The sequence below is a fragment of the Pipistrellus hanaki genome (genome assembly GCF_964339955.1).
Source record: "Pipistrellus hanaki genome assembly, chromosome: 5".
Classification (NCBI taxonomy): domain Eukaryota; kingdom Metazoa; phylum Chordata; class Mammalia; order Chiroptera; family Vespertilionidae; genus Pipistrellus; species Pipistrellus hanaki.
The window spans coordinates 91,875,697-91,889,061 of NC_140507.1; the positions used below are offsets into that span (position 1 = coordinate 91,875,697).

Consider the following 13,365-nt stretch of genomic DNA (forward strand, 5'->3'; position numbering starts at 1 on the left):
AATTTCTTCACGGCAGGAGCAAAGGTTTCCAGAATCCATTCGTTGAAGACAACTTGGGTCACCCAGGCTTTTTGATTGGACTTCCAATGGACGGGCAGTTTGGACTTAATAACGTTATTTTTCTTGAAAATTCTTGGATTTTCAGAGTGATAAACCAATAGAGGTTTGATCTTGAGGTCTCCGCTGGCATTAGACGAAAACATAAGGGTAAGTCTGTCCTTCATGGCTTTGTGTCCTGGCAATTTCTTCTCCTCTTTTGTAATGAAGGTTCTGCTCGGCATTCTTTTCCAGAAAAGACCCGTTTCGTCGGCATTGAACACTTGTTGTGGGCAGTATCCTTCATCCTTAATACATTTTTGAAAGTTAATAGAGAACTTTTCTGCTTCTTTCTTGTCAGCACTGCCAGCCTCACCATGCATAGTAACGCTGTGGATTCCACACCTTTTCTTAAATCTAAAAAACCACCCCCTGCTGGCTTTGAATTCTTCTTCATTATCTTGATTGCTGCTACTTCCAGGGACGTTTTTCTTTAGATCGTCATAAATTCTCTTGGCTTTGTGACAGATAATATCTTGGGTTGTTACGTCACCTTTCACCTGCCTGTCCTTAATCCAAATCGCTAATAGCCTCTCCATTTCCTCGTGGATTGAAGACCTATGTTTTTCGCCGAGACCGGTTTGGCTCAATAGATAGAGCGTCGGCTTGGGGACCAAAGGGTCCCGGGTTCGATTCCGGTCAAGGGCATGTACCTTGGTTGCGGGCATATCCCCAGTAGGGGGTGTGCAAGAGGCAGCTGATCGATGACTCTCTCTCATCGATGTTTCTAACTCTCTATCTCTCTCCCTTCCTCTCTGTACAAAATCAATAAAATATATTAAAAAAAAAAAAAAAAGACCTATGTTTTTCATGAAATAGTTTTGATACTCCTTTGGCTACTTTGGCTTATTTGATTGCATCCTTATTTGTCAAAATGGTGAAAATGGTGGTCTTGCTGAGGCCAAACTCTTTGACGAGGTCACACTGTTTTACCCCACATTCACTCTTTCTAATTATTTCCTGTTTCATTTCAACAGAAATCACCTTCCTGCTTTTTTTAGAAGCCATGATATAAAAAAAATATTGAGTTTAACTTAAAAGGACGACTGCCGTGATATGTGCGTGATTTAATTCGTAATGAAGAACGATTGCCGCGATACGTGCTTAAGTTAAGCGCAGTGACTAACGACTGCCTGCAGTGCCTGCGCGGAAGGATGCAATACATCGGCAGCGATCGTGGAAGCTCGGGCAAAGCGGTCATGGAAGCTCGGGCGACTTCGTTGTGTGAAACGAAGTTCGTTGTATGAATCATGAAATGAAGTTCGTTGTGTGCAGCGTTCGCTGTGCGAGGCGTTCTTTATGCGAGGCACCACTGTAATTTGTTTACTTCCTTTTCTGGTGATGCTTTTCTTTCTTGTCTCCCATGGTCTCTCTTCTCAGGATGTCTGGGTATGTAGTTCTTTCCTTTCTGTGGAGTGAAGAGCTCCATTGAATCTGCATGTTTGCGCCGATTGGAAACTGGTGTTCTGGGGCTCACAGCTGTTTGGTGGTTTCCACGGCTGTGGATTTTCAGTTCTCCAATAAAATCCACTTTCCCTTGCAAGATAGTGCAGTTTTCAACCCTATGTCTTTTGATTGAAGTATTTAACCCATTTACATTTAAAGTAATTGATAGGTAGGTAGTTATTACCATTTTATTATTCATATTTTTATATTTCTTCCTGTTCTTATTCGTTCCTTTAACACTTTCTATAATGCTGATTTAGTGGTGATGGAGCCCTTTAACTTTTCTTGTCTGGGCACTAAAGTTTTTTTTAGAGTACACGTAAGTGGAGAGACTCTGGGGGCTTTTTCATCAGAGGGTTGGAAACCAGAAGACTTGGAGCTTCTCTTTCCAACTAACATCTTAAAGCCTCTCATCAGATGGGTCCAACTCACTCTTTCACACAGGGAAATGCCTATGACCCATGGGAGACAGATTTCAGTTCATTTTAAGAAAGAAATTTCTAACAGTCAAAACTACAAAAAAAAAAAAAAAATCAGTAGGAACAGTATTCCCTGATTAAAATCATCTAAGTAGAGGCAAGGTGAGCCCTCCAGATCGATCCCTGCTCTGAATGGCGGTGTGAACCAGAGAAATTCCCTGACTTTTCTCTACACATATGACATCTAGGTATGTAAATATAATTATTTTAAAGCACACTTATAAAAATTCTAAGAAAGATACAGTGAAGTTGTAAGAGGAGGGGAGAAGATATTATTGGAGAATCAACTATTTAAAATATGGAGTTAAGTCGAGTTTATTTCATTAAGGTACTTGTACATCACGACTTCTATGTTTCCATGAGTCTGTATCACAAGCCTCCAGCTTCTCCCTTTCATCATGCACTGTGTTCATTTCACCGCAGCTAAACCCCTATGTTCTCCTTTTGGCACTTAGCAAGAACACTGACTGGTGCTGGAAATCAGAGTGAGTGTGTCCCTATATACACCCAAGACCTATGTGCACAGTGTCAGAGGCAGGAGGAGCAGAAAAGCCCCCGAACCCTCCTGCCGCTCTGCTTCCCATTAAGAACTCGGTGTCTAGCAGCTGCTCCTAGAAAGGAGCTCTTACCACAGCATCCACCAGGATTCTCGGAAAACTTGGCAAAATGCTGTGCTCATGGCACTTGTGAGGAGAGGGTCTAAGTCTCCATCCACATCTCAGAGGTGTTTATGACTAAAAGATTGAGATCTATATTCAGGGCACACTTGCACCCCCTTCTCTGGGGCTGCAACATTCTCACTGCTGTGAGGGGTAGGGGTTGGGAGTTAGAAAGCTGATTCTGAATAGTCTCCAACTCTAAAGCACCAAGGCAGAGAAACTGTGGTTGCAAACACCCTTGCTCACATGAAGGCGTGTGTGGCCCTGAGCCTTAGGACACAGCGAATGACAAGTTCCAATGGCTTGACAGGTACATCTTAATCATGGCCATGTAAAGACTCAAGGGGACATGACTGGCCACACTGTCACTGTTATCACTAATTTAGTTACCAACTTTCCTGATTAAAAACAAAACATATAACAACATATAACAACCAATTACCTGGTTTATAAAAATATGTGTCCAAAATAGTTACTTCCAGGGTTGTGTACAATATAAATTACAAAAATAAAATAGAGACGACAAAAAGTTGAGCACATTTTCAGTTCTTATTAACATTCATCCATAGTGACCAGTGTGAAACCCTGGCATTGCACCAGGCAATGGCACACCTCCCTCGGAGGGGACTCACAGGGGGTGAGGTATTCCTGTAAGCTCTGCAGTCTGCAATCTGTGGCCTGTCCTACGTGCACTCCCCACCACCTGATGGAAGGGGGCTTGGCACAAGGTGGGTTCCATCCGGGAACACAAAGCAGTGCGTGAGCAGGAAGTCCATCTGTGCCTTACTGTCAAAGATAACCTTATGCTCAAAGTTGCACAAGGAGGCACAGAATGAATCTTCATGACGAAGTCGTTATTTTGAAATATTACCTCTTCCCCCACCCACCACCATGTGCCATTTGTCAATTAATAAAAAGTATTCCAGTATTGTCTACATTAAAATGGGAAGGTGGTAAGATAGAGAAATGGAACCCAGACCAATATCAAGAGAAATGTTTTCCTTCTCCAGAGGCCTTTAAAAATAAGACTGATCCTCATCTCTCTGAAATGGCAGAGAAAGAAGCGAGCCATTGAGGGCCCTTCTACTCCTGCTGTCTTTAAGTTGAGAACAACTGAAGTGACTCAAAACCCAAGGGCTCATCCCGTGCACAAACCACAGCACATGGGTGCCATCGGGACACGGTGTGGCTGATACAAGGGCAGACCAGCTGGCAGAGTGCCCTGGCCACACCTATGAGCAGACAATCACACCACGGCTCTGAATAATTGATTTTGTACCACATAGTTTTGAAAACAGATTCAGGAATTTGCAGAATATTTTCAGCAAGTGATCTAACAGAAATGTTTTCTCTTTCAATTTAAAAACATTTGCTAGTGTTGATTGAAATGACGACACTTCAACATCCACCTGTGTTTACCTTAAATCTGTAATCAGAGATGGTGATGTAGAAATATACAGTCAATTGTCACTTAAAAACACACAAAAATTGAACATGCTATACACTCCTCTTTTAAAACATATCTGTATTATTTTCACCAATCAAAACACATATTTTATTATAAAACATTAGGCAATATTACTTTGGAGATATGCAATCTGAGAGGTCACACCTGTATTTACTACCAGTATGAAACATCAGAGGCGTTACATTAGCAACAAGCAGACGACCTCGTAATCCTTACCACGACTGATACAGCATCAAATCCGGATGAAACCAGCATCCCACTCAACCTTTCCACGAGGGACTCTGGCGGCCGGCAAGGCCCTGCTGAAGGTTTCTCCCTCGGCACTGTGGCTCTGAGTTTGCCTCCCAAAGGTAAGAACAGAGCCACACTAGCATCTCCAGACCACAGCTGGTCAGCACTGAGCAGCGTGTGCTTCTAGAATGCTCTCTTGCTCGGACAGACTCTGCTCTCTGGAACCTGCACTTGAAATCAAGACCTGACAAGGGGAGGCAGTCATTTTGGTTTTAACTGAAAACAAACAAAACAAACCTAGTCCAAATTCCAGGCTAACAACAAATTACCCGGTTTATAAAAATATGTGTCCAAAATAGTTACTTCCAGGGTTGTGTACAATATAAATTACAAAAATAAAATAGAGACGACAAAAAGTTGAGCACATTTTCAGATCTTATTAGCATTCATCCATAGTGACCAGTGTGAAACCCTGGCATTGCACCAGGCCCTGGCACACCTCCCTCGGAGGGGACCCACAGGGGGTGAGGTATTCCTGTAAGCTCTGCAGTCTGCAACCTGTGGCCTGTCCTACGTGCACTCCCCACCACCTGATGGAAGGGGGCTTGGCACAAGGTGGGTTCCATCCGGGAACACAAAGCAGTGCGTGAGCAGGAAGTCCATCTGTGGGATGCCCGGTTAAGCGGACTGCCTTCAGTAAAGCTTTTAAAAGAATGTAGATCAGAGAGAAGGCATTTAAAGATGTTTTTACAGGTACAGTGATAACTGTCTTCACTCTACCATTAGGCCTCCAAAAGCAAAAATCACCCCAAGCCCCACAAAAGGTGTTTTTGCTTCAGTCCAAGTTAGTACTTCCATCTTGTACTTGCGTGTGTTTAAATCTCACAATATAAAACTGATTTCAATATTAAATTTGCTCATCAAAGGTTCTACTTTCCAGTAATAATACCAACCAATAAAATACAACTGGTGCAGAGAAAATCAAATGTAGGTAATATTTATAATAACTGTCTTATCCAAGTTCCTCCTCAGAACAATTTCATAAAATGTTGACCCAACAGCTTCCAAAATAATTGAACATGAGACAGGAATCCGTACAGAATAAGCTCTGGGGAAAAGCATTATGCACACAGGCAGCCAAAACATGACCATCGGTAGCTCCATTTCTGCAGTGACACTGCAATACTCAGCATCTCAGTGAATTCTGAATAATTTCCACATGCAAACGTCTGAAAGTATCCATTTCAGGTGAGCAGTTAAGTCGGGAAATATTCAATAGTTAACCACTCCTCTCTCAGGGTCTCCTCCACCCCGTCTGCAGTTTTCCCAGAACACGCACCATGTCCCCGGGGAGCAGATGCCACCACGAGGTGGGAAACCGCGGCGGGCGCTGGGCAGTGCCTGGCTCCTCACACAGACCGCGGGAGACTAATGAGCTTCTCTCGGGAAAGAAGCCCCGCGGCCTGCGGTGCTGGAAAAGGGGACCTTGAATGTGAAGAAGGGACCCACCTTGCTGCGGGCGGAGCGAGCGCTCAGGAAGTGCCTGTGATGCCCGTAGCAGTCCTTTGGAGAGCCCCACTCTAAAGCAGTGATAGACTCAAGGAGTTAGGTGCCATCACATTATTGAAATGGACTGTTGGGGCTAAAGATGGTGAATTTCTAGGTAGCATTTTAAACTAATAGTAAGTTCGTAAGACCAGGAAAAAAAGAGTTAGGCTCGACAAGATTTTAAAGGTATACATGTCTAAGCAGCACAAGATACAACTTGGAACTTTGTCATGCAGTAAAGCTGAATGTGCAGCCACCAGACTAATGTGCATGTAAGTGTTTTAGCAGAGATAATTCTCAGCCCCAAACATGACAATTTTTTTTAAAGTTCTATTTTTTATTTATTAAATAGATTTAATTATGCTTCTTCTGAAATACAAAAGATAGAATAAATCATACCATAAAAGAAGGTGATATATGATAATATCATGGTGGCCAATTAATAACATAAATCTATTTTTTTCTGCACAGACACCAAAGTACTTAAGATTAAGAGGTAAGTCTAGAAACAGCACTACCTGGAAGACTATTTGGCATTTAAATATTGATTTCCAAAGTTCTATTGTAGATGGCAAGTAAGAGCAAGCACTGTGGTCACATGCATATAAATCCCAACAGTTATTGAGGATGAGAAATTGTCACTAGAATTACCGTACAATTAAAGAAACAAATTCATTCATTCTAATTGCTCACCTGAAATGACCTTGAACAAAATCTCTAAAAGTGTGGCTTGCACTGCTTTCTTCAGGCATACCTGCTTCACTCTCATCTAGGCAGGCACTGCTATCAGGCCTGAGCAGGGCAAGGCATCATGTCTCTTACATGCAGAACATGGACTTTTCTATTTGGTTCCTTCAACTCCCAGGCATTTCAGGCCCATGGGAGCGAGAGCTCCTCACTGACAACAAGCTTGCTATTTCGAACTCATCATCGACAACCTTCAAGGGGTCCTGTGGAGGCATCGAGGCTGCTGTCTGTGTCTGAGGCCAGCGTCTGCTCAGTGGACATGGATGAAATGTCATTGATAGATGATGACTGAGAAGGAGTGGCGTTGCTGCTTACTGCTGCATCTGTGCTAAGAAAACCAAGCATAATAAAACCTGAGGCACACCACAGCTGCACTCCCAGGCAGAGCAGCGGCCCCCGCGCTCGGCCCTGTGGGTCCTGTCCTAATTGTCAGGGTAAGTGAGAAGTTAGTTGACTGTACATTCTGAGCTTTCTTTAGGCCCAGAATCCAAAGTATGGATAGAAGCAACATTCTCCTTTTTCTCCTAGTGACTAAGCATCATATATGTATTCATGTATGAATATACCTGCTGGTTTAAAAAGGATATTAAAGAAAATTGCTGAATGTATCCAAAACTTATCAGTATCTTGAATGGCTTAAGCTCAAATGGGATTCAAATGCCATCAGACATTTCATTTAAATCGCAAACACTTGATCCAAGGACAAAAGCAGCAGCCTTTGAATAATTCTTTTGCAATAAAAATATCTTCTAAAACAAATCGGCAAGAAAGGGGGGGATGCGGTGTCCTCTTGCTCATTTTTTGTTTTAGAAATCTCCAAAATTGACATATTAAGGCAAATGAAATTATCCTTCTTGCTTCTATCCATACTTTGGTCTGGTCTGAGCAAAAATAACATATTCAGGCTCTCAGAGGTGAGTGTCTTAAATTTGGGCTTACTTAACAAAAAGCACCTAACCTTATGCTGAAGTTACACAACCTCTAGATGCCTGACCATCTGTCTTGCTGAATATAAAATTCAGGAATAAGAGGTAAGTAGTGCACACAAGCCACAGAAGTGGGGAGAGAAAATTTCTATAACTGAAGAGTTTCCGTGAGAAAAACAGGTAGCACCCCACAGACATAAGAACAGCACATGCTATGTCTCTAGCGATCATACAATTACCTCGGTGTTAGGCTGCTCCCTACTGCTGTTAGGTAGGCCATATGAAAAATTTTCTCAAAAGAAAACCAAATTCATTTTAATTAGATTCACATTGGTTTTCTTTTTAACTGGGTGGGGCCAGTACATTAAAAAGGCCTTACACTCAGTTTCCTCATCTGTAAACGGAGCCGATGGCAGTGCGGCAAGGATGGGACAAGAATGTTCATACTGAGGCCGTTCACTGCTTGGCTCCTCAGTCTAACGCTAGCTGCCACCCCAGGACAAACCCAGATGGGAGGCTAATGCACACACGAATTTTCAAATCCAGTGCTGGTCAAGCTGGCACGTGATACACTCCCGCGTCTGTAGAAGTTGACCAGGGAAAGGAAAAACGTGATCCAACTATTAAAGCAATGACTAACCTGAAGGCTGGTCTTTGACAACACCGTTCTTGCTTCTCTCTTCCCAGTCCATGACTTCTTTGTAAATTAGCTCTGCAAACAGAAGAGGGTTACAGCTTTTAACCCTCTTCCAGGCCAACTGGAACTACTCCGAGGGCACTGTGATGTGTTATGTTTAGTGTGCTGTTCAGTTAATTCAGAAAAACATCAAACTATCCATGTTTTGATAGATTACATCTTTTCGACCCAATTATTAAGGCACCAGAAATGCAGGTGGTTCTGGGTCCATGAGGAGGTAAAAAGGGGACAGGTAGACAAGAAAGAGAGAGAGATAAACAAGAGAGAAAGACAAAGCTATCAAAGTGGCTCTCACAGAACATTTAAACTGTTGGATGCTCTCACACGTGTTTGTGTGTTTCTTTGTCATTACTGTGGTTCTCCAGACAGGACCAGCATCCACATGTGAACTAGAAGCACCTCCAGACTGGCCAGAAATTAATCCAAATACCTAACTTTTTCTTGGCTTCAACTCGGTTTTCCTTGGTAAGAAAAACAATTAACCATTAATTAATCTATTAGGGGATTCTAAAATTTTAGTATTCGTGAAATAAAATGAGCCTGCCTTCGCCACAAAGTGTGGCTGTGTGTGAGGCCCTGCTGTGTGTATGCACGCGGTCACTAGCTCTCCAGGCTCCCTGGGGAGGCACCCATGTCACCTGTTTTGACTTGTGCTAACCATGGTTCTCAATTACTAGTGACTCTAACTTTTAATAAAAAATCGTTAGTTCAGCCTCTTTATTGCTGGTTTAGTTTGTTGTGAGTTGTTTGGTTAATCTCATAGTGGAATAAAAATTATCTGCATATTTGTGACCTGCTATTTTGCCCAAATTCTATTTTAAAACACATATACAATCACATGATTTATGAATTCAGCATACATTCAAATGACCCCATCTCAAGTCCCCCATGCCTGCTTTACAGGGTTTATAAACTGGGGCTACCCAACATTTTGCAACATGTCATCAAGGTATGATATAATTAGAGCGTTTATTTGACAAACCAGGATTTGATAATGTAAGGTCATGTGAAAAAGCCCTTATTTTTCTCTTTTAAAGCCATTAATACACAATTCATACATGTTCCTCCTTACCTCTGTTACCTTCAAGTTCCTTTTCTCCTGGGAAGGGGGAAGAGGGAGGGTAATGGCCCGTAGGGTTTCTTGTTCCTGCCCCAAAGGCTATTATTGACAGGTGAGAAGTGCCCCTTCACAGGACTTCAAGAAATGTCATAAGTATGGATCAAAATAAGCTCCCCATTACCTTTCCATTCTTCAATCGCATGTTCTCTTTCTTCTAACTGAGCATCATAAATTTGAGGTGGTGGCTAAAAATTAAGTTACACATAAAGTCAATTAATTTATAAAATAATGAGGCATTAAGGGTAGAATAACTGGAGGACTTCTAATATATTTATGATATGAATGTAATTTCTTTCAAACATAGCTTATGAAAGATTTCTTCATAAGTGTGATATATATCAGTTTAAGAATCAAAATAATTAAGAAAAAAATAACCAATAAAATAAAGCTCTTATTGTCCTCTTTATAATCACATGACCTCAAAAAACTTTAAAGCTATCTGCTCAAATCTATATCCTATCTAATAAAAGAGAAACATGCAAATTGAGTGTACCTCTGCTACACCCACAAGCCACACCCAACAGCCAATTAGGAGCAAGTATGCAAATCAACACAACCAAGATGGCGGTAAATTAGCATATCCAGGCGCAAAGCAAAGATTGAAGACAGTGTAGAAGTAAGCCAAGAGCTGCAGAAGGGACTGAAGCTGCAGAGAAGCAAGCGGGAGGCAGTAATAGGAGGGAAGCAGGCGGGGCAGAAGCAGGCAGGGCCGCGGAGAAGGGAGAGAGGCAGGCGGGGTGGCGGAGAAGGCCGCAGGAAGCTCTATCCTTGCAGGAATCTTCCTGCAATGGGCCTCTAGTATGTATTTAAAGCCTAATATGCAAGTTTCCCCTTGGATAGCTTGCTACAGTGTGCGCTGACCACCAGGGGGAAGCATGGGATGAAGGAAGGCCCTGGCTGGCAGGCAGCCAGCAGCCGGGGAAGGAAGGCCCTAGCTGGCAGCTGGAAGACCCTGATCGGCCCTGGTCGCTGGCCAGGCCTAGCGACTCTGTGTGCATAAATTTCATGCATTGGGCCTTTAGTGTAATTATAAAACAAGTCGTCAAAGGCTACTTCCTAGAGACCCTCGGGACAAGGCACATTGGTAGGAAACAGAAGGGGGAGAACGCAGTCCAGATTGACAGTCACTTCCACCCCCATCCCACCCCCACCCATCAGTGCACTGATCCAAAAACTTGCTTAAAAATCACATGCTTATATAGCAGATTCTTCATATAAAACAATGTTTAAAATGGAGGTTTTAAAAAGAATAATACATAAAAATAAAAATAAAATGGAGGTTAAATCCAGAGGCCAAGACATAAAAATGAGTTCCACTGCTGGCACCCAGTCAGCATCCACTACGCGCTTCTTTCACTCACCGCTGAGGATCGCCCCCAGGGTGGAAACACGCACACAGCACCGGCTCAGAGCGGACGCCTCTAGCCGGTGCTCCCGGGAAGGACAAACAAACTTGCAATTTTCAGCAAGTTCCTTAGCCTGGCTGGGTGCCTAAACAAGATGATGTAACCAAAGCACAAGACACAATGTGAGGTACACATGGAGCTTAAAAATGGCGATGCGATGACCACACGCCAGCATCCGCATCCAAGATGAGTCTGGCTGCAGCATAAGCACGTTCCCTTCCTCAGTACTCTGAGCTAGAGCCGAGCGACAAGTGCTCCAAAGGGGCTGGGCCCATCACAGGCCTCTGTGATCCTCTTGATGTAGGCCCTGCTCCCTTTATGCAGACACTGCAGACCGGACAGAGGACCCTAGGAAACTAAGTCCCTGAACACGTCTCTTCACGAGAGCTGCTTACCGCTTCGGCTTCAGCGGGGTCATACCACACAGTAATGTACGGGTGACGCAAAGCCTCGTCCACAGAGATTCGCTTGTCAGGGTCTATCACTAACATTTTGGATAACAGATCTCTGGCTTGACTTGCTAGAGTAAATACAAATATTAGATTAGTAACCAATGCTGTTTATCTGAAACTGCACCATGAAGAACTAACTGTGACAGCACAGACAGAACAAAAATGGGCCTGGCTGGTGTGGCTCAGTTGGTTGTCACATGCACCTTGGTAGGAGGTGCAGGAGGCAGCTGATCGATGCACATCAATGTTCTATCTCTCCCCTCCTCTAAAATCAATAAAGGTTTTTTTTAATGTATTAACTTTGAAAAATTTTTGATAGGTTCAAGATCAAGAGCTTAAAACTATCAGCCTCTTTCACTAAAAACCAGGCTTTGAAAGTGGTTTCAGCCTCTGGGTCTGGAAGAGGGAGACAGAGCCCCAGGGAGCCTCTGGCAGGGAGGGCGCCGAGCTGAGCGGTGGCACTGCCCGCTGTGCAGACACGAAGCACAGGCGAGCATGTATTTCTGATGTCATTCCAAAGTGAAGCCAGAACTGACCTTCAAAGCCACACAATACCCTCACGTTTGCACAGGATAGGACACTTCCCAGATGCCTCTGCTTTGCCTACCTGTATACAATGTTGTCAACATACACTTGTAAAAAATCTAGAGATTAATAGTAGCTAAAAAAAAAAACCCAAAACCTTCAATAACTTAAATACAAGGCTCACCAAGGTTTTGGCAATTAAAGTTGACATCTATAGGCAAAAGAGAGATGGGGCTTTTCTGATTGACAGGCAATTTACCTTGATATGGAGAAACAAATCTCTTCTTCTCCCTTAAATCACATTTTAATGATGGGCACAGAAAAGGGAGAAGGAGCTTCTTTTGAATTGAACTTGAAGCTTTCTCTTCCCAATGCCTTCGCTCTAGCTTGTAAATGGCTTTACTTGAGGGTTTCAACTATTTTATTTCCCAATATTCACAAGTTTTAGAACACAAACATAAAAAAAATGAACGCTTCACCCAGATTATGAAAACAAGAAAAGCTATCTTACTTTTAATTTTATCTCGTTCCGATTCTGATGGGAATATCCAATCTGGAAAGAGTTCTTCAAATTTGATTCCAGGATACTTTGGTCTGTTTTCTACATAATTCCTCACCGTTGGCTGAAGTTTCTTCATAAAATCTGCAGACGGTGTTCCTAGCTGCTCAATCACTTTATTCCACTGATCAATATCTAAGGAGTCTCTTGAGGAAAATACAACTGAAATGCCTTATATTCCTATTACATGAAGTAGTACCATTCGAAGAAAAATAAATTATATTTATACCTGTTGACAGTAATTAACTATGCCACTCTATGGGGCCAAAAGAAGCATTTTGAAATAATATTCAAATAAGGTTTGAGTTTCCAAGTTTAAATCATTAAAAAACAAACAACAAAAAAACTCTTAAGCTCTTTATAAACTATGATCACATTTTATTAAATCAATGAGTTCTATGTGCCTTCCCATTCTAGATCGAAATAAAGATATCTTGTAACTGAAGAATACCTATGACAGAAATGCTTATCTATGAAATGAGACAGTAATTACATAGGCAAACTGAAACCAGTTTTCATACTAACGCTAAGTGAGATATAAAGCTCCCTACACTGGAAGCCCTATGGGACTTCTCAATTCACAGCTGGGGAACACAGCCCTGTGAGGGAGCTTGCTACCATTTTCACTTAAAAAAAAAAAAAAAAAAAAAAAAAAAGTTGTCAATACTTGCCTCTCTGATTCCCAGTCTCTTGCTCTACCTTAACTGTCCTCTTGTCAGGCTTTCCATCACCCCAGGAAGTCTAGCCCAGCCAGGCTGCTGGTGGCCATCCCTCTCCAGGGTCAATTGCCAACCCTTACCTTTTTAACAGTGCCGCCCAGCGTCCCCGCAGCAACTCCCCCTGGCTTCTAGGCTTCTCTCTAGGAGGGCCTGTTACCTCCTCGGCTTCTCTTTTCTCTGCCACCCGGGGGGCCTGGTCCTCCTCCTTTGTTCCCTCTCAGCATTCACTACCAGTGTCCTGCCTTTATGCAGCATGGCAGTCTGACCGTCCATCTTTGTTTCTCCAG

The 13,365-nt window shown here is 42.7% G+C and overlaps 1 protein-coding gene across 7 annotated transcripts in view; it reads right to left on the reverse strand.

Annotated features, from left to right (window-relative positions):
- Positions 1-4,185: 4,185 nt before the first annotated feature.
- Positions 4,186-13,365, reverse strand: part of MAPK9 (mitogen-activated protein kinase 9) — a 54,065-nt gene continuing 44,885 nt past the window's right edge. For 3 of the 7 annotated variants that reach the window (XM_084885273.1, XM_084885279.1, XM_084885275.1), the window contains 5 exons: positions 12,312-12,494; positions 11,219-11,343; positions 9,539-9,602; positions 8,241-8,312; positions 4,797-6,997 (listed from right to left, as the gene is read on the reverse strand). In XM_084885273.1, the coding sequence (XP_084741399.1) occupies positions 6,855-6,997; positions 8,241-8,312; positions 9,539-9,602; positions 11,219-11,343; positions 12,312-12,494 (587 nt within the window). In that variant the 3' untranslated portion in view covers positions 4,797-6,854. Of the gene's footprint in view, positions 7,003-8,240; positions 8,313-9,538; positions 9,603-11,218; positions 11,344-12,311; positions 12,495-13,365 lie in introns of all 7 variants that reach the window. The other 4 variants (XM_084885274.1, XM_084885276.1, XM_084885277.1 and 1 more) reach the window with 2 other exon arrangements.